Source organism: Vanacampus margaritifer, chromosome 2 (genome assembly GCF_051991255.1).
Source record: "Vanacampus margaritifer isolate UIUO_Vmar chromosome 2, RoL_Vmar_1.0, whole genome shotgun sequence".
Taxonomy (NCBI): domain Eukaryota; kingdom Metazoa; phylum Chordata; class Actinopteri; order Syngnathiformes; family Syngnathidae; genus Vanacampus; species Vanacampus margaritifer.
The window spans coordinates 55,505,547-55,533,065 of record NC_135433.1 but is presented as its reverse complement, the minus strand read 5'-3'; the positions used below and the strand labels follow the sequence as shown (position 1 = coordinate 55,533,065).

General features: G+C 39.0%; 2 protein-coding genes across 5 annotated transcripts; one reads left to right on the top strand and one right to left on the bottom strand.

Annotated features, from left to right (window-relative positions):
- Positions 1 to 38: 38 nt before the first annotated feature.
- On the bottom strand, positions 39 to 16,245 carry prkar1aa (protein kinase, cAMP-dependent, regulatory, type I, alpha (tissue specific extinguisher 1) a). Of its 4 annotated transcripts, none has more exons than XM_077557315.1 (12): positions 16,147 to 16,245; positions 13,378 to 13,565; positions 11,991 to 12,149; positions 10,853 to 10,944; positions 10,704 to 10,765; positions 10,360 to 10,406; positions 9,296 to 9,454; positions 8,893 to 8,953; positions 8,690 to 8,811; positions 8,331 to 8,412; positions 5,477 to 5,684; positions 39 to 456 (listed from the first exon to the last, which is right to left on the bottom strand). In XM_077557315.1, the coding sequence occupies exons 2-11, from the start codon at positions 13,549 to 13,551 to the stop codon at positions 5,512 to 5,514; spliced, it is 1,131 nt and encodes a 376-aa protein (XP_077413441.1). In that variant the 5' UTR covers positions 13,552 to 13,565; positions 16,147 to 16,245; the 3' UTR covers positions 39 to 456; positions 5,477 to 5,511. The 4 variants fall into 4 exon arrangements, with proteins under 4 accessions (XP_077413441.1, XP_077413440.1, XP_077413438.1 ...); XM_077557314.1 differs by lacking the exon at positions 39 to 456 and adding an exon at positions 1,409 to 5,396; XM_077557312.1 differs by lacking the exon at positions 39 to 456 and having other exon boundaries at positions 1,409 to 5,684.
- A 1,403-nt stretch (positions 16,246 to 17,648) lies between these two features.
- LOC144043558 (actin-related protein 2/3 complex subunit 1A-A) lies at positions 17,649 to 26,923 on the top strand. Its single transcript, XM_077557316.1, has 10 exons — positions 17,649 to 17,742; positions 18,284 to 18,403; positions 19,206 to 19,310; positions 20,891 to 21,113; positions 21,199 to 21,306; positions 21,809 to 22,015; positions 23,161 to 23,236; positions 25,602 to 25,792; positions 26,055 to 26,142; positions 26,729 to 26,923. Exons 2-10 carry the CDS (start codon positions 18,340 to 18,342, stop codon positions 26,732 to 26,734), a joined length of 1,068 nt encoding a protein of 355 aa, XP_077413442.1. The 5' UTR covers positions 17,649 to 17,742; positions 18,284 to 18,339; the 3' UTR covers positions 26,735 to 26,923.
- The last annotated feature ends 596 nt before the right edge of the window (positions 26,924 to 27,519 follow it).

The window sequence follows — 27,519 nt, the reverse complement described above, 5'->3', positions numbered from 1 at the left end:
CACGTGTATTGAGATGGACAGGAGATTTTCACACGTTTGCTTAGTGAGAAGTGGGCTGAGGCAGAATGCACCAATAAGTGGCCTTCACGTTGTTGCTTGACATGAGTCCTTGTGCACCGAAGAGACACTTCATATCAAATTGCAAGGTATGTTTTTAGTTGAGATGAGATGCGTGGTTGGCTCACGTTTTGAGATCACTCGGTTCTTATTTCTCAACCTCTTCATTGTGCTGGCTGTAATTTCTGTGGATTCTTGTGCATGATGGCTTTCTTTTATTGTCTTAGAATACTGGCTGCAACATAATCAATATATATCATATAGAACTGTAATATGTTGTTCTTCACCACAAACTACAACGGCAAACGATGCACTGTAGTGTACTTCTGTGCTGGTCAACAGTGGCACGCATTTGGCAGGATACTCATCGGATGTGGAAAGTTGGATACATTTCAGAGACTGAATGAATTGCAGAGAGAGAGAGAGAGAGAGAGAGAATTGGAAAATAATTGAGGCACACAAAAATAAATACAGTACTTTCTTTTCTTCATTGTGTTGTCTTCAGAAAACAGGCCAACTGCCTCTTCCTATTCCTTTTTCATTAACATCTACACAACTTCATTCCTGTCACTATTAGACTCCTCAGTTTAGCACTGATTTTAATGAAGGCTGACAGGATGACGACGCGTGTCATTGTGGAGAAATAAATGAACAGGGGAATGGGATGAGAGGGATTGAAATGAGGAAGAGAAAAGAAGAACATGGGCCAATGAACACGAGTGAAAGTGTGTGGTCTGTGGAGTACAAGTGATAGGGAACACTGAAAGCCACACTCTTTCTTGCCTGAGGACTGACAGGCAACCTTATATAAAACTAGATTGGACTGAAGTGTCACCTTGTGTCGAAAACTTGTTAAAGTCTTTATCTCAGGAGTGGTTCTTAAGATGAAATGCTTTGCTGATAAATGTACATCCTTTCGCCCTTAGCCCCCAATCGGGCCCCCATTCCCTCACATTCTCATGACACGCCAGCCTTAAATTCCTCGTGCAGGTGGTAGCCAACATTGTGCTGTTTATGTGTTACTTGTTGACTCCATCTGCATGAGATTTTGAGTCACCAGACCGACTTCTGCCGCAGCTGCACATTGTATCAGCACTTGATGTGAGTAGAGACTTTCATTTCAGTTGTGGGGGGAAAAAAAGCTCATGTAACATTGGTGAGATTCATGACACTGTTGGAATCGCCCAACATCCAAAACAATATTAGCACCTCCCATTTATTTATTTATTATTATTGTTTATCATCATTGTTCATTGTATGAACCAAAAAGTAATATATAATTATAACTTTTTTTAACAGAAATCTGAAATTCTGATTCCAGGGGGGAAAATGAAATAAGCTTAAACTATAATAAGATTAAATTGTTTTATTAATTTATAGCAGTAGTTATTCAGTACTATTCAAAACAAGTGAAATAATGAAAAGGGGAACGTAACAATGAAAAACAATACATGCAATGTTTAAAAATGACTAACACATGAAATTGTGGATTTAAATAAATTTCATGGAAGAAACATGAAATTTTAACAGCATTGGGTGAATGACTGTGGGAATGTAACGTGTTTCCTATTACACATCCCTGGCACACCTAACAAAAAGTAGATTAAAATTTAGAGCAGCTAAAAGCAGGTCTAAATTGTGGCGCAGGTGGTGTAATGCCATTTTGGGGGGTTTGATCAAGGCACAGGCAGTCAGATCCAGATTCCGATAAAGGGCCAGATACGGCTCTGGAGCCACACGTTACCAACTCCTGATCTAGAGCCTAGGCACAAACTTTACCAACTCCTGATCTAGAGCCTAGGCACAAACTTTACCAACTCCTGATCTAGAGCCTAGGCACAAACTTTACTTGTAGAACAAAACACATTAACAACAATATGAAATGATCACATCTTTGAATAAACACTAATAAGAACAACAAAATAACATACTTGGTGTTGGCAGGCACAATCTATCACGAGGGTAAAGTTTGGTGGAGGACCCAAACGCAGGGAAGCAGGGCGAGGCAGAGGTGATGTACAAAAAATGAATTTAATTATTCAAAACAAAAGCAAACTCAAAATGGCAGAAGCCAAAACGTGGGGAGGGCGACAAGGCAAAAAACTGGCAGCATGACACGAAGAAAATGACAATGAACCGACACAGACAGAGGGGAGACAGGAGACTAAATACACACAAACACTAACGACACAACAAGACACACCTGGGGCAAGACACAAGTGGCTGAGGGCACTGATTGGTTGACACGACGAAGTGCAGGATTACACTTAACAAGACCAAGGGAGACACACAAGGAAAAACAGAACCCAAACATGACACAATCAGCAGAAAGATGAGAAAATAACATTTACCATCAAGTTCCAAGACAACAATGAAGCTGAATATTTCATCCTGTCTCAACCCTAAAACTGTTTGTCCCCAAATTTCCCTTATATATTAACTTATCACTAAACCCCCAGTCTTTATGTTTTAGTCTGAGTATGACTGCCGCATAACTGTTTAATTTGTATTCAACCTTTGGTCTCTGTAATATGTATTTGGTTTACTCTAATCTAAACTGCATTTTTCTTTCTTGACTTTTATTATTTATACACCACTCACAAAAAGTTAGGGATATTTGCCTTTCTGGTGAAATTTGGGGAAAATGTCAAACGTTCACGCTACAGTGATATCATATCATGAAAGTAGGACATTTAAGTAGAAAGATGCACAGGTGATTTCCTCATCTCAAACAATTCATTGAAAGAAAAGTAAATGGTGAATACACCGCAACAACAAAATTCTAGATCTCAATAACTTGTCCCTTGAGCATCAATTACAGCTTGACAACGACATCTCATGCTGTTCACTAGATGACTCATGGTCTGCTGAGGCATGGCATCCCACTCTTCTTGAAAGGCAGCCCTCAGGTCATTGAGGTTCTAGGGTGCAGAGTTTCCAGCCCCTAAACTGCAACTCAGCTGATCTCACAGGTTTTCGATAAGATTCAGGTCTCGAGAAAGTGCAGGCCATTCCATTTGAGGTACACCAGTCTCAAACAGCCGTTCCCTGATGATGCCACCTCAATGAGCTGGAGCATTGTCGTCCATGAAAATGAAATTAGGCTCGTGTTGTTCATGTAGGGGCACAATCACTGGATTAATGATGTTATTCAGGTAGTACGGGCTTGTCACCTGGATTGGCTGGAAACCAGTTCAGGGTGTACAATGCCTACTGCCCGAAGCTAGCTGGGATAGGCTCCAGCAACCCCGCAACTCTTGTGAGGAATAAGCGGTTAAGAAAATGGATGGATGGATAGATGGGCTTGTCACTGTACCATTCACAAAGTGTAGGGCAGTTCTGTACCGACTGGACACACCTGCCCACAGTGCAACACCGCCACTACCAGAAGCTCACCTGGTGACAACATTGGCTGATGCATAGCGCTCTCCAACATCGTTGGCGGCCATCATTTCTGCTCAGCATGAATCGATTTTCATCAGAGAACAGCACTGAAGCCCACTGGTCCATCGTCCAGCGTAAATGTTTCATGGCCCATGCAAGATGATGACGCCTGTGCCTGGTGGTGTGGTCAGGTACCCTTGCAGGTCGTTTAGCACGCATACCATACTGATGTTAACAGTTTCGAATGGTCTGATGTGACACTTGGGTGCCTTTCACCTCCCTTAAGCGTGCTTAGAGTTGAGTGGCATTCAACATTTTTCGGTTTCTCAGGACATTGTTCACAATGTAGCGGCCACTTCTACTTCTTTCTGTGACTCTTCCAGTCTCTCAGTATCTCTGTAGCAACCTGCTGATGACACTCTAAGCTCAGTGGCCACTTCCGTCTGAGAACGTCCTGTTTGAAGCATCACAATGGCAAGGTACTGTTGATCCATTTTTAGGTGTTGTCTTGGCCTCCTTATGTCAAAATGTGAACAACATGATGTGGACAACTGTTTAGACATCAGGTCTAATTGAACCAGGACATTTATTGGTCGATTCAAGGATCACACACCTGTTGTGAATTTTGCCGTTAAGCTCCTCGTTAGAACAGCAACTTGTGCAAAAAATACTGAAACATGTGCATTCTAAAGCTTAGAGAAGGTCGCATTAAGTTCGCCTTTAAAGGTCTGAATGCATGTTAGGCTCGGCCTGAAATTTCACCCAAAAGCCAAATATCCCTAACTTTTTGTGAGTAGTGTATATATACTTGTTTTCAAATGTTTTCACCTTTTGACCTATTCTTGACTAAAACAAATATGAATAATGTATGTATGTATGTTATGTACCCTATTTTCCGGACTATAAGGTACACTTTTTCCAGTTTGTCTGCTCCTGTGACTAATGCTCAGATGTAAATTAATATATAAAAATTAGAGTTTAGATTGGCACCCAAAATTCCTGTTCTCTAAATGTATTGACATTCTGTGCATTACTACCATCTTCTTTCTAACTAAAAGTTTTTGCCAACTGCAAAAAGTCCATATAAGAAGGAAAACAACAAAGAATAAAAAGAAGACGAAGAACAAAATGAATTGTTCGTAGTCATGCCTTACCATATCAGTGGCCACCTTCTTTGTAGCATGCTAAAGAAGGTTGTGGTAATGCACCAAAAGTATATAACAACCACTAAAAGAAAGTAGAAGAAGAAATGGAAGCAGAAGAAGAGTAGTTATGACAATGAATGTGTGATGTGTAACTAGTTTCACATGTGGCTTCCTGATGCCACAAGGATTACATGCACAATAACAGACCAGGATTTTACCTTTGGCCACAATGCCATGCAGGATTCTTGTTATAGTAAGACATTTTAAACTAAAAAGAAAAAGTTTCACGTAGTTAGAAGTGTAAGTTTCGTCCAACCAGAATTCGTGTGCTGCCGTCAAGTCTGACCGTGTGTGTGTTCAGAGAAATGTACACACATTTACTTATGACTTATAAAAAATTTTTTGGACTGGTGCAATTTATATTCTGGAGCAATTTATAGTCCAAAAAATACATTGTGTGTGAATGTATGTGCGTGTGTGTACGTAAACACAAACAAAAATCTATCACTGTCAGGCAGAAACCGCCAATGTCCAAATTTGGTCAATTTCATATTTTTTCACAAATCTTTACTCATAGTCAGACCCCTTGTAGGTCTGTTATTTTTCCAAATGACTTCTTAATCTCAGCTGTAGAATATGTCTTGCTCTCTTTGACAATGCAATGTGGCTTAACAAACATGCCTTCTTGTTTTGTTGCCTGAAATTTGCTGGTTTCGGAGATTTGTAAGATTCCACCCAGTGTTAGCAATATCTAAAATAATAATTTATAGAAACTACTGCAAAGCGTTTAAAAGGTATCCAAAGTGCTCTCTGAAAAAAAGAGTAACATTGTTTTATGTAACAAAGCAGCCGCAGTTATATGGCCAGGTCAAATACAAAACGAACCAAACCTGTGTCAGTGGATCTGACACCGGAGGATGTTGGTTCACACAGAGAGGGAAACAAAGCTGTTGTACTGCTGGATGTTTCTCTTTAAGATGTCGGAGCAGGGGCCGAGGACTCTCTCAAACCGTGGCCGATCCAGTTTGACACACTTGAGGGGTCCACATGCAACAACAGTGGCGGCACGAGGCCGGTTCATCAGTAGGGCAATCTCACCTGAAAAGAAGATAAGACAGTTTAATACTGGCGTATAAAATGTTGTTCCACTCTGCTATTTTAATTTATTGTTAAAAAATGTATCCACCTTATGGTCAGCAAGTTCTTTTTAATTACAAATGTGTGCTTGAACTGTGATTACAAATTACCAGTCTTAAAAGCTGAAAAGGGTAAACTGGAAACTGTGTGCAAATATGACGATGACTTTTGAATTCTTAGTTCTTTGTTCTCATGTTCACACGTGAGTTACTTAAGCTCATCATACACACCAGCCAATGCAAACAAATTAGTCTGTGGCTGACTCTGGAACACCAAGTGACTTGCTGCAATGGCAAAACAGCAACCCCTGGTGTTCTTATTGGAGAACAACGTTTTGAAGTGTGGTATTATTTAACCACAAACAAGGCACAATTGCCAAGGGAGGAAAAAAGTGTCCTGGCTGCTGTGGCTATATGGTGCAAATACAAATCGGAAAAAGGATTGAGTGTGAATATTTGAGAGGCTGTTGCAAAGTAGATCCATTCGTTGACTTGACTCTCCATGCCACAGTTACAAATAGGGGTGTGAATTGCGTAGTACCTGGCGATTCGATTCGTATCACGATTCATAGGTAACGATTCGATTAATCCCGATACAAATCTATAAATTGATTATTGCGATTTTTTAAATTCAAATTTAGAAAATAATAATCAGTAAACTTGTACATGTACACTGTAAGATTTGTATGAAAATGTATTTATTTATCTGGAACTTCAGGCTTATAACTGAGCTACTGTATTTAACAAACAGGTTGCAGTCTGTTTCATGTTTGAACAGAACTGAAATAAAATATTAAGGCTTAATATTCCATGAATAGAACATTCTTCCATGCTTTAAGTGTGAACCCTAACCCTAAGTAAGACGTTTTGTTGAATATTTCCATAAAAAATTGATGTTTAAAAATCGATTCGGCCGCATATCGAATTGTGCACTGTAAGATCGCGATATATTGCCGAATCAATTTTTTTTTAACACTCCTAGTTACAAATGAACTTTTAATGGGTATGTATTATTGTAAAATAAACATGATATGACTTGGCGGCAGCCAGCTGGATTTTGCTTGGTGACTGGAAATGCAGCCCTTAAATTTGCAGCAACTCAAACAAAACACAGAATAACAGACTCCAACAAAACTGGAAAAAAATAATAATATTCAATATTCAATATGTCTGGGGGTTTGAGGGCCTGTGAGCGGCGGGGCCTGGGTTGTGGTGGGTGGCGGGTATGGGTGGGGGCCGGCGGGGTCGTGGGGGAAGCGGGGGGTGTGGGCCGGTGGGGTGCCTGGTGGGCCTGCCGTGCCCCGTTCTGCTGCGTTGGGCTTGGGCCGTGTTGGGGGGGGCGCTCCGGGCTCCTGGGTTTGCTCCCCGGCCGGTGGCCCCTGTGGGGCCCGGGGGTTGTGCCTTGGCGCTGCTGCAGCCTGGGGCGCCCTGGAGGGTTGTGCTTGCTCTGTCCTGGCCGGGGTCGACGGCTCCCCTCTTTGGTGGATGTTTTCATGCATGCCAGATCCACCACACCAGCCTCTATCGAAATTCAAACACAATCTGCTTCTTCCTCTGGTCGTTGAATCGGTGGAGGCTGGTGTCTGTGGATCTCACTCTGCTTCATTTATCCTTCCTTCCTTTCCTCAGTCTCTCCTTTGGTCTCTTGAGGTCTCCCTAATTTGTTGGAATTTAGATGTTTCTGGGGTTGGTGAAAGACTCTGGTTGGTAAACCAGTGGGTAGTAGGTAACGTCTGGTCGGTGCTGGATTTCACTTTTTTTTTTTTTTTTTTATCCTTCCTCGGGTCTCCTGACAACCTCATGACTCTAGCTGGAATCTGAAGTATTCGGTTTAGGTGAACGGTATGGGATTTTTAATGGGTTTTAGGTGAATTAATGAGTACACACTCACACACACGCACACATGAACACACACATGCACAAACTCACCCAAATACAAAATACAAATTAAAATAAATTTAAATAAAAAAAAAACAAGAGAGAGCAATGATGATGACATGTCAAATCAGTAAAATTACTGAATGAACAATACTGAGCTCTCTCGGGAAAGAAAAAAAAAGACACACAACTGGCGAGGTGGTCATTGATATTTCAACATCATTCTTTGTGTGTGCATCCTTTTGACAGATGGGACTCCATCCATGGCAAGGAAAAGTAGGTTGGCAGCACGTTACGTCGCTGTCGTCCCTCAGATGACGTCATTACGCTGCCTTATGCATCAGACAGTGCTCTGTGTGAAACTTAGCGGGTAGCTTAAAACGCTCTTAAATTAACTTTGTAAAGTTTCAAGTTCAGATATAACCAGAAACGATAACAACTTTGTTATTGTGTTTTTATGCACTTTTTGATATGCCTTCGTCATGTTTCCAAATTTGAAAGGGACATGAATAAAAAGTGCATTTTTTTATCTTTATTGATTTGAAATGTGTCATTATCAGCAAGTAAACACTTGGTCCCTCAAGTGTCTGGCCGGGCGACATTTCTTGATTTGAACATTTGACCCAACTGAATTTGTAGTTGTTCTGTTCTACTGGGCAAATTGTAGATGACTAACGTCAGTATCTGAGATGCGTCAAGCCAGGTCTTCTACTACTTGACTAGAACTTACCAAAGTAATCTGACGGTCCAAGTCTGCCAACTTCCACAAACTCCTGATCCTCGGACCGCCTCTGCAGCACTGCTGCTGTTCCCTAACACCACATAAAATAATTTAATTTCAAACAAATGTAATGTGAAGATGCATGATATACACCGGTAGTAGGTGGACTGTCTAATATCAACATCTTGATGTAATGTAAATGCAGTCTAAAAGTGTATCTTTACTTCATGGCGTATGAAGAGTGTCTGACATAATTGCTGATATCTGAAATTGCCGTCATTCTTCCCTCACTTTGCTCAGTGAATATTGAATCGGAATTGTGCACTTGGACGTGTAGTGCAAATCCAGTCTCAGAAGATGGTGCGTACCTCCAAGATGATGAAAAACTCGTCACCAGGCTCTCCTTGCACAACAATTTTCTGGTCATCCTCAAACTGCACTGTCTCCAAGGCATCAGCCACAGTCAGGCGCTCCCATTTGTCCAAAGACTCTGTTAACATGGGAAGGAAATATCAAGCACTCACTAATAAAGTCTAAAAGAGAAGCCAAATTTGTAACATTCAAAACTCACCTAAAATCGAAACTTTGCTTAGGAACTCCTCATACATCTTACGTTTTCTTAAAGTGCTTCCCTATAAATCCAATTCAATACATCATTGATATGTACTGTAACATATCGCTGGCATCGAGCCGCAACCTTAAACCTCAATTTCAGGAGACCCCAAGAACGCATGTTTGTTCAACAATTAACATTGCATCATCAAAGAGAGCAAGCCATAATATTGGTCAATAATTTCTAAAAAATAACACTCACCCATGTGAAGTGACCAATGGTATAGATTTTTGGAAAAATAAAATTTTTTCCAAATTGTGACTTGAGGTTTCGGCCCAACAGCAGCGATATACGTATAGATAGTAAAACGTAATACACAATGCAGTTATTACCAATGCTATGTGTAAAAAGCACTGCTTACCATGAGTATTCTCCTGTAACTGTCTCTGTCAATACCCCACAGCTTGACATCGGAACGAGCGCGAACAGAAGCTGCGCGAGGGGTCCCATAGATCAGAGCAAGCTCCCCAAAACTGCCACTCTCACCAATGCTGGTCACCCACTCATTGTTCACATATACCTACAAGGAAATGCACAGATATTGCAGTCACTGATCCACCACAATTAAGTAACATGTACAGTATAATTGCACTTGACCTTGTTTGATGGTACAGCCGCTTTTGGAATCTTTGAATACGGCTATCGAGGCCTAAGTATTTAAACTGAGCATATGTTAGTTAGAGTGGGCTTTTCTGAAGGAATTCTATCTCAGACTTAATACCTCCCTCAAAAGTATTGGAACAGTGATGTTGTTTTTCATGATTTATAACATATAATTAAAGGACATCTGAACAAATGTGTTATTCATATATGTACCACCCAGTTTCAAAAAGGTTAGTACCCCTACTGCTGAGTGTTTTTTCTGCTGTACAACATACTTCATTGAAGATTATTTAGCCTGTTCCAGAAGAAGCTATGCAGACCCAAGCCATGACTTTACCTCCACTTAATTTGACTGACCGGCTTTTAGATTGGAGATCACACACAACAGCACTTTTCCCCTATAAAGACAGTAAAAGCATTGACTGTGTTTTCACTGGTAGACGCAAGAAGTTTTCCAAATTACATTTGTCAATTAAGGCCGGCGAATCGCCAAACACAGAGGCTACAAAACTTTTTTTTTAGCTAACATTTTTCTTTGGTGACAATATGAGGCAAACACTTTTATTATGATCTTACATTTACACTTTTAGAACAAGGTTCTCACAGAGTACCCAGAATTGAATAACTTAAAGAATTTGGTTTCAAACACAGTCTAGTCAAATGTTTCATTGGCTGTATTCGCCCTTCACATCAGACTTCAGAGTACGATACAATATACTGGTGTGGGCATTTTAACAATTGTGGCTTGCTGACTGTTTCAGTGTGTCCCCTTTTAATCACCTCAGCAAATGTAATATCAGTAAAATACAAAAGTAATCTTACATCCATTTCTCCCTGGTCGATAACATAGAAGTTGTCTCCCTCATCACCTGAAACAGGAAAAGATACTAGCGTCAGGGCGACTAAACACTATACTTACATTGCATTTTCATGTAACTGAATCAACACTACGGCTTTGGGATAGCATCTTTACATTATCTGCAAATATGCATTTCAGGCACTGCTAGAAGAGCATCAATGTAAACAAAATTGCACTTTACACATTACAATATACACAAATAGATTATAATTATCAATATGGATTACGGACTGATATGAAATACTTCTATTGTGATTGATTTTTCATCCCTATCATCACAAAAACTGCAGACCAAAAATCAGCTGACCTTGAATGATGACTGTTTCTCCAGCAATGTAGTTGACAGAAAACATGGCATCAAATATGTCACTGAAAGACAAAAAAAAATTTGTTTGATGAGCAGGAAATGTTCATCAAAGATTGTTTTGCGTTTTGTCTAATCGAATGGTATGATACCTTCTCTCATTGCTGTCCAAGTGGGCAAAGAGGATGTTCTTCTCCATGGCTTTGCCCAGAGCCGCCATAGTCTTGTAGTCTTTTGGAATAACCTGGTGGAGAGAGAGAGAAAACAAAGGGAGGGGGGGAGAGAGAGAGAGAGAGAAAGAGAGAGACGTCTAGTGTGAAAATCCCCAATAGCCATATACTGTATATATACATACAAACATACATACAATAGAATTTATTCATTTGTTAATTTTATTTATTTAGCCATGTAATGTACATAATTGAGAACAGATTCTGATTCGCAATGCCAACCTGGCAGCAGAGTAAAATAATTGTACACAAAATGGACAAAATATAATGGGCCTAAATTATAACACTCAGCTTGAAGAATTTGCTTGAATGAACGTCATCTGTTGCAGGGAAAAGGGCCAGCCACTGCATAAGCTGCTGTGAATCTTTGATGTCAAACAACCTTCACACAAAAGGTGATCATGTAAAGGAACATATTCCAGGCTGCTGTCTGCGCACTAGGGACAGACCGATTATCGGCCGGGCCAATTATCGGCGCCGATATTCAGAATTTTGACAAATATCGGCATCGGCCATTTTGAAGAATCATATGGCCAATTATAGATGTATTAAAAAAAAAAGTTAACTTCAAGGAATTCATTTAAATGTAATTAAAAAATACAAAAAATTATTTAACTTTTCATATATGCTTCTGACCCTGGGAACTCTCTGCACCTTCTGTTTTTGTTTGAAATTAAAACTAAGATGAGTAAAAAAAAAAAAAAATGTAATACTTCAGATATTTTAAAATTTTGGAAACTTTATTTACTGTAGAAAACAATTGTTTAAGGTTTTATGTAACTTTTGAAAACATGCTACTGCCACGCCCTGGGAGATCCCAGAACTTTTTATTAGATTTTTAAAACAAAGATGTCTATTGACTAGGATTTATTATTTTTTTTTAACTCCAATATTTTACAAACCCTAAAAGTTGCTCAATAAGATTTCAATACTTATAGAAGTCAAGTCACGTCATCTTTATTTCCATCGCACTTTCAAACAGCCACAGCTGTCACAAAAGCTGCAACGGTCCTATTCACTTCTATGTGCAAATTTGCAGCAGTACTTTATGACTCCTGACCTTTCTGACATAGGAGGCAGCGTCTTCCTCTGTGTACACCTCAGCACTGATGGCTCCTCTCCTGCTCCTGCCCCTCACTACAGGATTCATGGGTGGTGAAACTTCATCTTCACGAGAGTCCATGGACTTCTGCTGTGACACCATCTGCTGGACCTCCTCCTGTTAGGTCAAGAAGCATCATCAGTATGTTCATTTACATGACAATGACTTCTCATAAAGGTTATTTTAGTTAACTAAAACTAACAAAAAAAAATTAAATTAAATTCAAAAAACAATTTCATTAACGAAATTAAATAAAAACGAAAATGCTTTTAAAAAAACGAAAACTAACTGAAACTACATTTTATGTTTACAAAACTAACTAAAACGTTTTGAAAAAAGTATAATTATAGCAAAAATGTCCTTCGTTTTAGTCTTTGGTAATCAATTTAATGCATGAACCTATGGGGATGATTTATTTTGATATTAACCGGAATAAGGACATTTGAAAGTGTGTCACACAAAAGTGACGTCATCTAGCCGCAGCCAATAGAAAAGCACCTTCAGATGACGTTGCTCCTATGGTGTTTTTTAAATATTGCGCACAAGTAATACACACTTCTTCTTTTTTTTTTAACTAAAACAACACTTATGAAATAACAAAAAAATATTAAACTAACAGAACCACCCTGAAAACTAATTCAAACTAACTCAATTTAAAAAACAAAACTCAAAACAAAATAAACCAAATAACTAAAATGAAAAATTCCAAAACTATAAAAACCCTGCTTCTCATAAATAAAAAAAATGTTGAATACATAACATTATGACACAGGAGGGAGAGACCACAGCTCCTCTAAAAATAATTGCTGAACATAACTAACTCCAATTATGTCTTATTATTGATCATAAAATCAAAATAAAACAGTTTTGTTTGGTTTAAAATTTTCATTCACCCAGCCAAGCCATCTTCTAGTACTGTTGGGTCACAAATAAGCTGAAGTCTAGCTCAGCTTTGCAATAAATAAACTGTGCATGTTAAAAGATATATGGTGTTGTTGTATGACTTGTGCTGCAGATTTGTTAAGTTGACAGCAGGCCAAATCTGCCACATGCATGTCCGCCACATGCTTGTTATTAAGCCAACGGTGTGTGACAATGCACAATTAAATCACTATGTGTCTACGCTCTACAGCAACTCTGACAAGTGTATGTCCACCTTAACTCCAACATTGTATGCTGACACGCTGCTCTCTTTCACTAATGTATACACACAATGGGAACAATGTGGCAGTTGCTATATAGTCAATGCAGCATTTTTAGAATAAATGCATGGCACAGCCCTGCTAAATCACATAATATAGTCAGTCCAACTACTGTATATCAGAGTTTTTGTGCAAGAAACAACCTTCTCCAGTCTTTCAAAGAGGTCCCTGAGGAAGGCCATGGGTCGTTCGGGCCGGGCTGTGCACAGCTGGACGATGCAGTCTTTGAGCACCTGCTGAATGTTGTGCTTTTGAACATAGACTTCGCACTCCCGCACCTTGCGCTCATCCTCATTGCTTGTACTACATGAAGCCATCCTTCTCTTGTGATCTACAGCAGGCGAGGACAGAAATTATGAATTGAAGTTAGCAAAAAGGACAAGCTTAAAAGAACTAGGGTACCGTGCTTAAAAGTTTCCTAGTATCAATAATGACAGGACTAAAGTGCTCTTGAGTTCTGTCATGAGAACAGATTGTTTTTAACCTTCTGCAGTTCTTGGACGCTGGTCTACTTATAATTTGTTTGAGTATGAAATTTGTTTTCCAATGGGAAAACAGCCCAACTAAAAATGAGCTAAATCAGAAACATTTGGTTATCAAATCAAAATAAATTATTTGATAATTGATTACCGGTAATCGTCTAGCGACAGTGTCTAATTTAAAATGAGTCAAAATCCTCAGAATTTCAGCCTCTAAGCCAGAGGTGGGCATCGAGGGCCGAAGACCTGCAGGTTTTGCATGTTGCCCTTCTCCAACACAGCTGATATATGATCAGCTCATCAGGAAGCTCTGCATAAGCCTGATAACGATCCTGTTGATTGGAATCAGCTTGTGTTGGAAGCGAGAAACTTCCAAAACCTGCAGGACTCCGGCCCTCGAGGACCGAGATTGCCCACCTCTGCTCTAAGCAGTAAATATTCATCAATTTCTGAAGTCCTCCATGGATGGTATTGGTAGATTTTCAAAATAATAATATATAATATAATAAAACGTTTGCAAACATCTCTGCTTTTGGAAAACAATGATTACCAACCATTTTTGCCAATTTTCTGACAGATATCATGGACCAAACTAAGAAATAAATCAAAATTTATGTTTGTGCATTTTCTGCAATGTCAATTTGAAATGATGTACTGTTTTTGAATATATATTTTTTTACAATTGACAACATACTCAACAGATTAATCAATCACCCCCCAAAAAATTTAAATTCATTAGTGCAGCCCTGTGCATATTTATTTAATTATTTATGTAATTATAGTCATGCAAACATGTAAAATGGTCAGACAACAGTGTGCAGTTCTACCCCTGGTAAAAATTTCCTAGCTTCCTTTTGCCGTTATATGGTCATTATGACAGTTTTCCTTTCCACCTGAAAATACCAGTGCTCAAAATAGGGGGGGAAGAGTATTTAATAGTATTAAATATGGGTAACTCCAGAATTGGAGGACATTTTACGTCTCATACATCAAATTTTAAATAATCCACATACAAAACTACTACTAAAAATGCAATTTCTGTTTAAATGTACTTATCATGAGACCAAATCAAAAAATAATAATAATAATAATTTTAATTAAACTAAGAGAAAAGAATGCTTGAAAATATTTTTTTAAACACCACCTAACTCTGGAGTACTTGTAGGCCTACCCCATGCCATTTTTCTCTTGTCCCACCCCCCTTACTGACCAACTTGAATCTCAAATAACACAGTTAAAATAAAATTTAAATATGTTTTGTATTATTTGTATGTATTATTTGTTTCACTGCTCTGTCTTCTAAATGTGGTGACAATTGTTTTAATTAACATATTTCAAAATTAAAATAATTATTATTCATGGAACATGTGTCCCACAACATGCACACAACCCTGTTACCATAACCTTTTTAGCATGGTAGAAGAAGATAGCAGTGAATCAGATGATGGTGCTGGACTTGACATCATCAGTTTCTCAAAAGAACGGGCAGAGCATAGGTATGTCCTCTGTTCTATTTTTTCACATTTTTATAACATAGTTAGCTTTGTTAGAATGTCTCACTCGACCCAATGCAACTCAGTTATGCATATGATCAGAATAAGAAATGTTTTCTTTACTTATTTACATAAGTAACTTTGTGATCTTGGTCAGCAGTAACAGCTAGTTAAACAGCTAGCTTCTACTCCTGAGAGAAAGCTAACATTCGTCCAGATTTGCAACCATGTTACTTGTTGCTGTGTTTGGTGACGGAGTTGCACTGCATTAACAGGGTTGTGATTTTTCTTTTTTTAAATCGTACCAGTGATCTGTAAGATGAGCAACTGCAAGCCTTTTATAGTTTAGTACCTATTATTGATGAATATGTAGCAGAAAATCGGAAAAGTTAATGTTTATTTTTCATTTTTAAAATTTTGAAGTACATATGTCCTCCAATTCTTGAATGGTTCATTTACATTTCAATGTTATTGCATAGTTCGGTTGAATTATTTATATGCTGTGGTTTCTACACAAAGTTCTCAAGTTATAACGAAGAACCAATGAAGTGGTGTAATGACTTGCTAACTAACTACTTATTGCAGCTGAAGTCGCTTTCATGTACTATCGCTAACTTTCACCAGCTAACTTTCTGCAAAAGCACAATATTGCTTATTAGCAGGTTAAACCGCTCACGGTTTGTTGGTAATGAAAAGCCAGTCAATGAAGTAATAACGAAAAAAAACATGTTGCATGTCTGAAAATAATTCGTAGTAGACATACATTATTGTGAATTTTAATTTCTGAACAACGCCAACTTTTAAACGGCATATGCTAACGCCACAAACGACGGGGAAAGGTCACTACAAGCATCTTCAAACCCCACTTCTTCTTTTTTTTATTCCTAAACATTTACACGTTACAGCTAAAAATGCAAACTTGACAAAAGTCCTTACTTACCAAGACCCGTTTCGAGCGTTCGGTGTTTATTTTCTTTTCGGGCCGTGGAGAACTACTTCCGCTTGCACGGTTTCACGCTGACTTCCTGTTTTCAAAAGTACTGTACTGCACACCCTATGAGCACTTTCACTGTGAGGTGCTTGGTTACATAACATTCAGAAATTCAAGCCTCCGTGGACCATCCCGTGAAAACAAAATGGGAGTTACAAGTTATAAAATCTATGGAAATATGATCAAATATATTACTACACGTTATTTATTTATTTATTTATTTAATATTTTCCACAATGAAGAGTGGTTTTGTTGTCTGTCTCATAGTTCAGAGGTTGGGTTCGAAGCCAGGCTCCAGTTTGCACGTTTTCCCAATACTTGTAAGGATTATCTGTGGGTATTTTGCTTTCTTGTGAGGGTTAAGTGACCTAATCCACCTTTTAATAGGCTGACATCATATCACGTCGCAATTTTAAAACATTAATATACAAAAAACAAATATAGTTATGCTTAGTATGACAGAGAGAGAGAGAGAGTGTGAGAGATTTGACATATATAAGATTGCACGTTTTCCCAATACTTGTAAGGATTATCTCTGAGTATTTGCCTTCTTGTGAGGGTTAAATTACCTATTCCACCTTTTAACAGGCTGCCATCATATCACGTCTCAATTTAAAAAAATGAATATATAAAAAACAAATATAGTTATGCTTGGTATGACAGAGAGAGACAGAGAGAGAGAGAGATTTGACATATATAAAATGTAATTAGTAAACAACAACAAAACATTTAATACTTTATTTTAAGTACATCACCTTCAAACAGCCTCTACACTACAATATAGCTGACAGTTAACAATATAATCACCAGCTATGCTAATTTTTTTATAGACAAAATCCATCCTCCCTTCTTTGCTCCTCACATAGTGCAGTTGTTTTGCGTAGTCAGCGCTATAGTTGTTGACATGGGCCAGCATTTCTGGCATTGAATGTACTGGGCAGATTAAATTGACAAGTCAACATAGAAGCACAAATCTGGTTGGACCAAAAACAAACAAACAAAATATTCAAACATAATATACACTAAGTTGGGGAGCCAAGAGACATGCTATGAAATGAAGATAATAAACCATTGGAAATAAATTAATATGTTCACGTAAGTTTTAAGATTTATGGTAATTAATTAAGTAGGGCAGTGTGGCAAATGATTAGTACATATGTCTAGCAGTTCTGAAATTTGATGGTTCAAGTTTTTGTTGGGATTGAAAACCAAAAACAATATTAAACGCACGCACGCACGCACGCACGCACACACACACACACACACACACACACACACGCACACACACACACACACACACCTGAAATGATAGCAACTGTACCCCACTAGTAGGAGTGTTGTGAATGCCGTTCTATCAATATGAGATGCTACCTCAACATTAAACGCTGACACTCAGACACACCCACTTTTCTTTCACTCCCTTCAGTAATAACACAGTCTCTTCCTTGTAGTCCAACTGCTCAGCTCCATTCGTGTCGACTGCCCAGAGTCCACGAATACATGTAGCTACTAACTACTGCACTGCTCATCTGAACTGCACAAAAGGTAAGTTGTTGCATTGTTTTCTCACATCCACTCAGCTCATATGTTTTCTTATTTGCTTTTGTTATTTGATCCATAACGCTGAAAAATAAATTCATTATCAGTGTATTCTGCTTGGAGCTTGTGACTGTAATTACTTCTGCCTCTACCTGCTTAAGGAAGACTGAAAATGAATACTCCTTCCATATAGTGACACTTTGACTAACAAATCAATTACAAATAATCCAAGTTTTCTTGTTCACTGTCGGGACAAAGTTGTATAGTTGGCAAAGGCAACGCAAACTCCTGTTTGCACAGTATGTGCCACTCCTCAAAAGGTGTGTATTATTATCTCAAACAATTATTCACAAGAAGAGAAAGCAGGCAAGTATTCTCAGAAAGGACAAAATGTCAAGTGTGTACACAGAGGAAGTGATATTAAATTGTGGTGCCTTGTAAGAGTGCCAAAAGATATTGATAAAAACATTAAGTGCATGTTGTTGCTGTTTTCTCTCCCTTTCACAACAAAGTATCTCCCTGTGCTCCTCCCTGATCTCATTCTCAGGAAAGCATCTGGGCTGGCAGCCACATTCCAAAAGCTTCTCCCATCTTTGTTCAGACATGTCACGCTACAGTTTTGGTCTGGAACCACTTTCTTGCCACACCTGGAATAAAGACAGGACACGTAGGTGAAACACTGTCAACCACTTGTACACCTGTACTTTCTATTGGAGATACATCTAAATTAAACCTCTGTGGACATGCACAATTGCGATAACTTCAAAACTGGGTGAGCCAACAGACTGATGCATTTTCTCTATCCCGTAATTGCATTAATGCTGCCTGTGGAACCACAAGGAATCTGATTACAAAAACAGCAAATGGACTAAAGAGGTTCACTGATGGGAACACAGATGTATACTGGTGAACACTGCTGAGCGCTTTGTTGTGTCTTGTTTTATACACTGTTCAACAGGCTTTACAAAAAAAAACTACTAGTTAACTGACTACACCACTTCTGATAAAACATTTTTGTGTCTATATTTGATGTGAAAATGAAGGTGAATGAAGGATGCAGTTACTAAAATGTTGTTGTAGATAGATAGGCTCAAGATGAGCAAACCATTATTCTGCTTGATTTATATAAAATGGGTTGATAGGTTAACATGCCGTCGTTGCTATGTGAAAAACACTTTAAAAATTTTCTTCAAAATTTTCTTTAAAAAACATGTTTTGGGGATGTCTGCATTCAACTAAAAACATAAAAATGAAAAAAAAAAGGGCGGGGAAATGGACATAAGTGTTTTTCACTTAGTGGCGACGATATGTAAGGTTGTATTATCCCATTAGGTTGCAATGTATGGCCATGACTGGATTTTAGAGTATAATTCAACCTTCTTTGGCACATGTAAAGATGAATTCCTACCACTGATGCATTTGAAAATGAATACATTACAAAACTATTGTGAATATTTGTTTCCATACAGAGATTGCAGTAAGCCCCAACAACAATGTGGCGAACATTTATGAAAAGAAAGGCCGAGAGTGGATCAAGATCCATGAGCTGACTGAGCACAGTGGCCGTATCACAGGTACAACTCACTTGAGAGTGTGTGAGGGAAGGTTGGCTACAACTTCAAATGTTTAACGACATCTTGTTCCTGTATTTTTCATTAATTACCTCTCCCAAGTCGCATTGTGTCATTGAAGCAAAATACTTGCATATTTGCACACTTAACTCATTAAATCACAGCCATTTTCATTGCATCAACCCCTTCAATACCAGCCGTTTTACTGGATTTTGACTGATTTTGCAAGGCCCACAGATTATTGTGTTATATTGCATGCAACCTACGAAAAGAAAGATTAGGCTCTTCTTTCAGCAGAAAAAAAGTGTATTTCTATCTTTTTCCGTTCTTTAGTTATCAGTGTTAGAAATATAGCTAAGGTATGTCCAAATTCCAATTCTTGGCAAAAAAAAAACATAGAAAAAAAGCTTTTTGTAAAACAAATATTTCAAGCACAACTTTGACTTTAACGCTACTATTTTTTCTTTTGTGACAGCTCAAACATCTAAATAAGGTTTTCCTGCTATAAAACAACGTTCCAAAAAGTGCTTTGAGAACAAAATAACAGTTTATTGCACGTAGAAATAAACAATTGGCTGGTCTGAATACAGCTCTGCCGCAGCATCCAGTGGTCCACGGGTCGACGTGACCAGCGAAACGAGCCGTAATCATTCGATGGCTGCTTGTTGCGTTTGCCTGACGAACAAAGCCATTCTTTGATGAGGCGATGAGGATGCTTTTTTTTTTTTTGCCAAAAAGCAATCCTCCAGGTTTAACTGTTTTGTTCTCCCTTTTGCTTATTTTCTACTTCCTGTCCGCTACCTCCGCGCTAATACACCACGCTAGTGACAGACAACACTCCCAGTCCCAACCTACATTTACTCCTTCTCTTCTGAGACAAGATCGTTACATAATACTTGCTGATCTTGTACTTGGTGCTGCCTGCTGGCCATTTTGTTTTTAATAACATTGCAGTCAAGCCCAATCCTCCAGTCAGAAGCTGCGTCAGACCCTCTTGTACACTCTTGCATGAAAAAAAACCCTCATGACATATAAGTACGTCATATGTACGCGGTGACTATGACTTTTATGATGTATTGATACGTCTTATGTATGGAAAGACTGAAATTGACTTACAGCAAAAAACAACACAAACAAAATATCCATTAAACCATATGTAAGAATTATTGGTTTTGGAGGTGGTATTTCAGAAGTGTAAAAGAAATAATATGTGCCAGTGTCATGAATGAGAATTTTAGATTATGCCTCGCCCTCTTGTAATATCTTACTGTACCAAATTGTGTCCAGTGCTTTTTCAGTAATTTATTGACTGTTTCTTCAGCCAGATGAAACGCTAACATTGACTGTCTTCATACAAGTATAACATGTTCATACTCAATACACAAACATTTGTATATTCTCATGCATGAGAAATAAAGGCATTGAAATACAATGGAACGTTTAGAAGCAAATATTTTGGGAGGAATTTTCAATATCTACCCAATTTAAATGTTCATCAGTCAACTTGTCACTAGCAGCAGATTAAGCATTGACTTCTAGGATTTTAACTTCATATCATGAATTGAAACTCGTCATGTTCACAGGCATTGACTGGGCCCCTGAGTCCAACCGCATCGTCACCTGTGCCTCTGACCGCAATGCCTACGTGTGGACTCTCAAAGATGGCTCGTGGAAACCAACGTTGGTCCTCGTGCGAATCAACCGCGCAGCCACCTGTGTAAAATGGTCGCCTCTGGAAAACAAGTTTGCCTTGGGCAGTGGAGCTCGACTCATCTCTGTCTGCTATTTTGAGAAGGAAAATGATTGGTAAAAGCAAAATGGAAAAAGCTGACCTTTTGTTTTCTCAGTTTAATTAAAACATTTTTTACAACTTTTTGCATTCTTTCCACAGGTGGCTGAGTAAGCACATCAAAAAGCCCATTCGCTCCACCATTCTAAGCCTGGATTGGCATCCCAATAATATTCTTTTGGCAGCTGGGTCTGCAGATCTCCACTGCAGGTATTTATTATTCCATATTGACCTATGTAGGAGGGACGTGCTCTTATTAAGTAAACTCCAAGGTTTTAAATATGGCTATATGCTCAACTGAAATAGTAAACCTGTGCTCAAATGATAAAATAATGACTTCTTGTTGGTGGTGGTGTTTTTTGTTTGTTTTTTACAAAACATCAACCAGACATGGTGCTGAGTATTATTCAGAGCATGAATTATGAGTGTCTAGTATTTTGAGTGTAGATGGTATTATTGCATCTTAAAATGTAAACATCATTCTGTATAGACAGACAGCTTTCTAATCAACATTAAAAAAAATTAACAATGGATAAAGACTATTTACTTAGACAAATCATTTTGGGCATGGGAGTTTTTGTATGTACTGGAAAATGTTGTGAAAATATAATTTTATTAAATATATTAAAAATAACCTTCAACATTTCCAACTCACCAAATGAAAATGTAATTTACCTCGAAACTTTCTGCTGGGATTTAAAAAAAAAAAAAGGATTTTCTCAGCCTACATAAAGGACATCGAGGACAAGCCTGGACCCACAGCTTGGGGGGCCAAAATGCCTTTTGGGGAGTTGATGTTTGAGAATAAGGACTGTGGAGGCTGGGTGCACAGTGTCTCCTTCTCACCTAGTGGAGACCAGCTGGCCTGGGTGGCCCACAACAGCACCATCTCTGTAGCTGATGCTGCCCGGGGAAAGGAGTAAGTACAACTGAGATAAAGAGACACAGCATCGATAAATAAAATAGGTCCATGACATTTTCCTGTAGCCCCAGGAGAAATGTAAACTGAGTGGTTTATGCTATTCCATTGATAGACAGCAGATAGCAGTAATCTGCTTAAAATAATAAATGCACTTGTGAAATAACACCTCAAATTACCTTAAATGCTTTTTCATTATTAATGATAATATTTGTGATGCTTCTGAAATAACAAATTTTCTGAAATTACCTTTATATTTGTCGTTATTAATAATAACATTAATCTATGTAGACACTAAATTTGTTTATTTTTTATTTCTATAAATCTTTGCATGTGTTTATATAAATTATGCCTTCTTCAACAATACTATAGAAAATCACAATGTCTTATACCTCATTAGATATATTTAGAACATGACCTGGTGCCTGTGGGCACCATGTTGGTGACCCCCTAAACAACAGATGGTAATAAAAAGATCTGTGTGGTACACTCACATATGCACAATGATTGCAATGCATATTACACAGTTTATTTAAATACATTATATTGGTTGTACGTTCATTTATTCATTCATTTATTGTCTTCCGCTTATCTGACATCAGGTCATGGGGGCCGCAATCTTAAGCAGGTTGAAGCCCAGACTTCACTCTCCCTAGCCACTTCATAAGCCTCTCAACATCCCCATTACAGGTCTAACTGTCATTGCCCACATGAGTATTGAAGTCCCCCTACAGAACAAGGGAGTCCCCAGTGGAAGCGCTCTCCAGCACCCCCTCCAAGGACTCCAAATAGCATGGGTAGTCTGAACTACTGTTTGGTGCAGAAGCACAAACAGTTGTCAGGAACCATTCCCCTACCGTGACCCTGCCAGTTGCATAAAGCCCCAGACAACTTAGTTCCTAGGATCATAGGGACACTCAAGTCCCTCTACTACAGTGGTGTCAATGTCCGGTCCTCGAGGGCCTGAGTCCTGCATGTTTTTAAGGTTTCATAATTCAAGATTTTTACAAGATTACGGGATTTTCAACATCTTTGTTATATCAGTGTTAGGGGAAAGAGAAACGAGAAATATGAAAACTTGAAACTAACATACTGCATTTTGTCTGTTGACAAATTGTTATTTGGTGATCACTTTGTTTGTCCAGGGCAACACAGCTGACCATTGACAGTCTTCCACTGATCAGCATCCTGTATGTCAGCCCCACTGAGATTGTTGCTGCGGTAATTATTCACCTTCCATGTGCACGTGTGTGTGTGCGTGTGCGTGTGTGTGCGTGTGTGTGTGTGTGTGTGTGTGTGTGTGTGTGTGTGTGTGTGTGTGTGTGTGCGCGCGTGTGCGTGTGTGCGTGTGTGTTTTGTGTGTGTGTTATATATAGCCCTTTGACCAAAAGTTGGTTGATAAGGGAATTACACCCACTGTGCAGTTTCTTTCAGCTTGTTTGAGCTTTTTATTGTTGCCTCTTTTAACTAAGTTCACAGTGTGAAAATCTCAGTGCCTTGGTTTTCAGCAGGAAGTTGGTCTCAACAAAACTTCACTGCTAATTCTGCTAGGGTAATTTGTGTTTGGAGATTATCCACTCATGCATGTGCATGTGAAGCACAGATCCATCCATCCATTTTCTTCCCTTTATCCAAGGTCGGGTCGTGGAGGCTGTGGCTTTCCCCAGCCACTTTGTCCAGCTTTTCCCTAAGCACCTCATCTGGCTCCTCTCGATGCGGAGGAGCAGAAGCTCTACTCTGAGCTATTCTCTGATGACCAAACTTCTCATGATGTCGCTAGGGGAGACCCTGCTTAGGAAACTTATTTTGGCCACTTGTATCGCAGGGATCTTGTTCTTTTGGTCATGAGCCACAGCTTGTTATCATAGGTGAGGGTACTAGAGACGGAGATAGACCGCTAAATCGAGAGATTTGCCCTCTATCTCAACTGTCTCTTTACCACGGTGGACCCATACAGAGTCCACTTCACTGCAGATACTACACCAATCCGCCTATCACACGCTTCATTCTCCCCTCACTCGTGAACTAGACCCCAAGATACTTGAACTCCTCCACTTGGGATCTCATCCCCGACCTGGAACCTGGAGAGGGCACTCCATATTTTTCTGATTGAGGACCATGGTCTCAGATTTGGAGGCGGTGATTTTCATCCCAATTGCTTAACACTAAATAGCTTCAGTAAGAGTTGGACATCGTGGCTTGATGAATCCAACCATATCATCTGCATAAAGCAGAGATGCAATGCTGAGGCCACGAAATCTGACGACAATGCGGACCAACGTTTGATACTTGTCATACAGGGATGGAACAGCCCATATCAGGGGGTTCAGTACACCGTATTGCCAAAGTGCCCAGCACAGAACTCCAAGAGGGACATAATCAAGCGCCTTCTCCAAGTTCATAAAACACATGTAGTTTAGACTGGGTGGGGAACTCCCATACACCCTCAAGGACTCTGCCGAGGGTGGAGAGTTGGTCCACTGTTCCACAGCCAGGACGAAAACCCCAATGGTCCTCCTGAATCCAAGATCTGACTTGGCAACGGAGGCTCAGTTGGAGCATACACTCCAGTCCACAATCCAGAGGTACCATCCTGGATGTCTATGCAATGTGGTAGAGACATTTCCACCAGGACAGCCCCACAACATCCAGAACCTTCAGGAACTTCAGGCAGATCTGATCCACCCCCGGGGCTTTGCCACCAAGGAGGTTTTTAGCGACCAAAGAGTTTTTTAACCACCTTGAGCCAACCTCAGAGATCCCCAGACTCTGCTTCCTTAAAGGAAGGCATCAGTGGAATTGAGGAGGTCATTGACGTATTCTCCCCACTGACTCACAACATCTCGAGTTGAGGTCAGCAGCACACCATCTCAATTGTACAGAGTGTTAGTAGTTCAGTGCTTCCCCCTCCTGAGAAGCCGGATGGTGGACTAAAATTTCCTCTAAGCCATTTGGAAGTCGCTTTCCATGTGTTACCAAACTCCTCCCGAGTTTTGCCTGGCAACCACTGAAGCTGCTTTCCACTTAGTCACCTGGTACCCAACAGCTGTCTCTTGAGTATATTTGCCAAAAGGGCCTGATAGGATTCCTTCTTCAGCTTGATGGCATCCCTTACAGCTGGCGTCCAACAACGGATTCTGAGATTTCCGCCACATCAGGCACCGACTACCTTATGGCCAGAGCTCCAGTTAAACTCCTCAACAAGGGAGGTGTGGTCACGGTGGTCCACTGACAATAGAAAACGATAACCAGGTCAAATAAAACAAGTGGCGTCAATACGTAACGTGTACACTGTTGTTTGGCGCGTAATCACAAACAACAGTCAGCTGATATAGTACAGTAATACAGTGCAAATAGTAACAGTGGTCACGTTTAACAGGGTAAAGGCATGTACAGAGCAAATTGAACTGAACTTGAAATAACTGAATTTCCTGCAAAATATCTAAATAGGCACTGAACAACAAACACTTAACATACCTGTAATACATGTTGTTCTAACAAAGTATGTTATTAACACAATAGCTGTTATTTTAACACCATATTTCTGTCATATGGTATTTCTTTAACACCCATTTATGTTTCTCAGGGTCATGACTGTTGCCCCCACCAGTTCACCTATAAGGCACCAGGCTCTCTGGGATTTGTAAAGAAGCTCGACATTCCCAAGCAATCTTCCAAAAGTGGCATTTCAGCCATGCAGCACTTCCGTAACCTGGATAAGAGGGCTACTGAGGAAGACAGCAATGAGTTGGGCACCCTTCATCAGAACAGCATCACGTAAGGGGAATTGCTGTTTCCCACTTCACTAACATTGACTTAAAAACAATAAAACATTTTTCATTTTGATTTGAACATAGTGTATCAATATGCTTATGCTTATCCGCATACAGTACATATACTGTATATTATTAGAATTATACTACATGTAATCACCACATATAGTATTATAATTCTGCTATAATGACTTGTTGTGGACTTCTGTCTATGTATGTACTCCCCATCCACATTTGTTTTTTTGCACATCTGTTGTGTCATGTAGGCAGTTGTGTGCTGTTAAGGGAACTGCTAAAGTGGAGAAGTACAGCAGTGTGGGACTGGATGGAGCCATGGTCATGTGGGATTTTAAGGTATGTGGCAAAATGCTATTAAAAACAAAGAATAAAGAAAAGTAAAATGTTTGTATGAATTCAAACAATGGACAGTTTTCTGTTGGTTACATAACACAATGCTCACTACACCAAAAAGGACAAAATATGAATAAACTGATAATAGAAAATGATCAGCAAGTCAAATGAAACAAGGGACATCAATAGGTACACGCTGTAGATGAGTAGTGTGTTAGCGTGTTATATGACTTTACCAAGACCAGTGAAACCTTTCCAATGCTTTCCAAGAATATGTTTAAGCATTGTAATAAACCAATTGGGTTCTGAAAGTGCCTGGAATTCCTTTTTTTTTTTTGTTATGGTACTGTGTTATTACATTTAGGAAAATCATGATTTCTACAGAATCTCAAATCACCTGTCGACCATTCCTGCCCAACTTTATTTGTAGTTTTACATTGATTGATTGATTGATGAATGATTGATTTTTCAGGAATATACATTTTGTTATTTTTTTACTTGATTGTCTGCAGTTATGACCGTAGTGACATCAATTTATTACTGTCATCACCCAAATGAGATGGATTCTAATTTGTTTTTTGTTTTATAGCACTGAGGCGCAGCAGGCTGCTGGTCATCGGTCTGATTCCACCAATCAAAATTTGTGAGAATCCTCTGCTGTTGACAAAAATCTATCTGCAAATGACCACAATGAAAGTGACATAATTCATTTTGGTTATCGGGAAAATACTGTCACAGACATTTTTTCAATAAAATGCCATTGAAATAAATGGATGTCATATAACCTTTTCCCTATGATTAGATTCAACCTCAACTCATGCCACAGTACAGTACGGTCATTAAAGAACTTTAAAGACTAAGGCTTTCACATCTAGACTAGAAACAGTAATCTCGACAATCATTCATAGCGACCAAACAGGCTTTATTAAAGATCGTCACTCTACTAATAATATTAGGAGACTCTTTAACCCTATTAGCATGTCACAGCGGCATGATAAAAAGGCAGTTATTATATCATTGGATGCAGAAAAAGCTTTCGACAAAGTTAACTGGTCCTTCCTCTTTGCTGTTTTAAATAAATTTGGCTTTGGGAAATCATTTATCCACTGGGTATCAGTATTATATGATTCTCCTAAAGCTACAGTTACTACTAATGGGATTATATCTCAGAGCTTTACTTTACAGAGAGGCACAAGACAGGGATGCCCACTATCCCCTTTATTATTTGCAATATTTATTGAGCCACTTGCATTAGCCATACGCCATGAAAGAAGGATTCAAGGAATTCACTCTGGGGTAACAGAACATAAAATTCATCTATATGCCGATGATATCTTACTTTATTTAGAAAAGCTGGCTACTTCGTTAGGGGAAGTATTT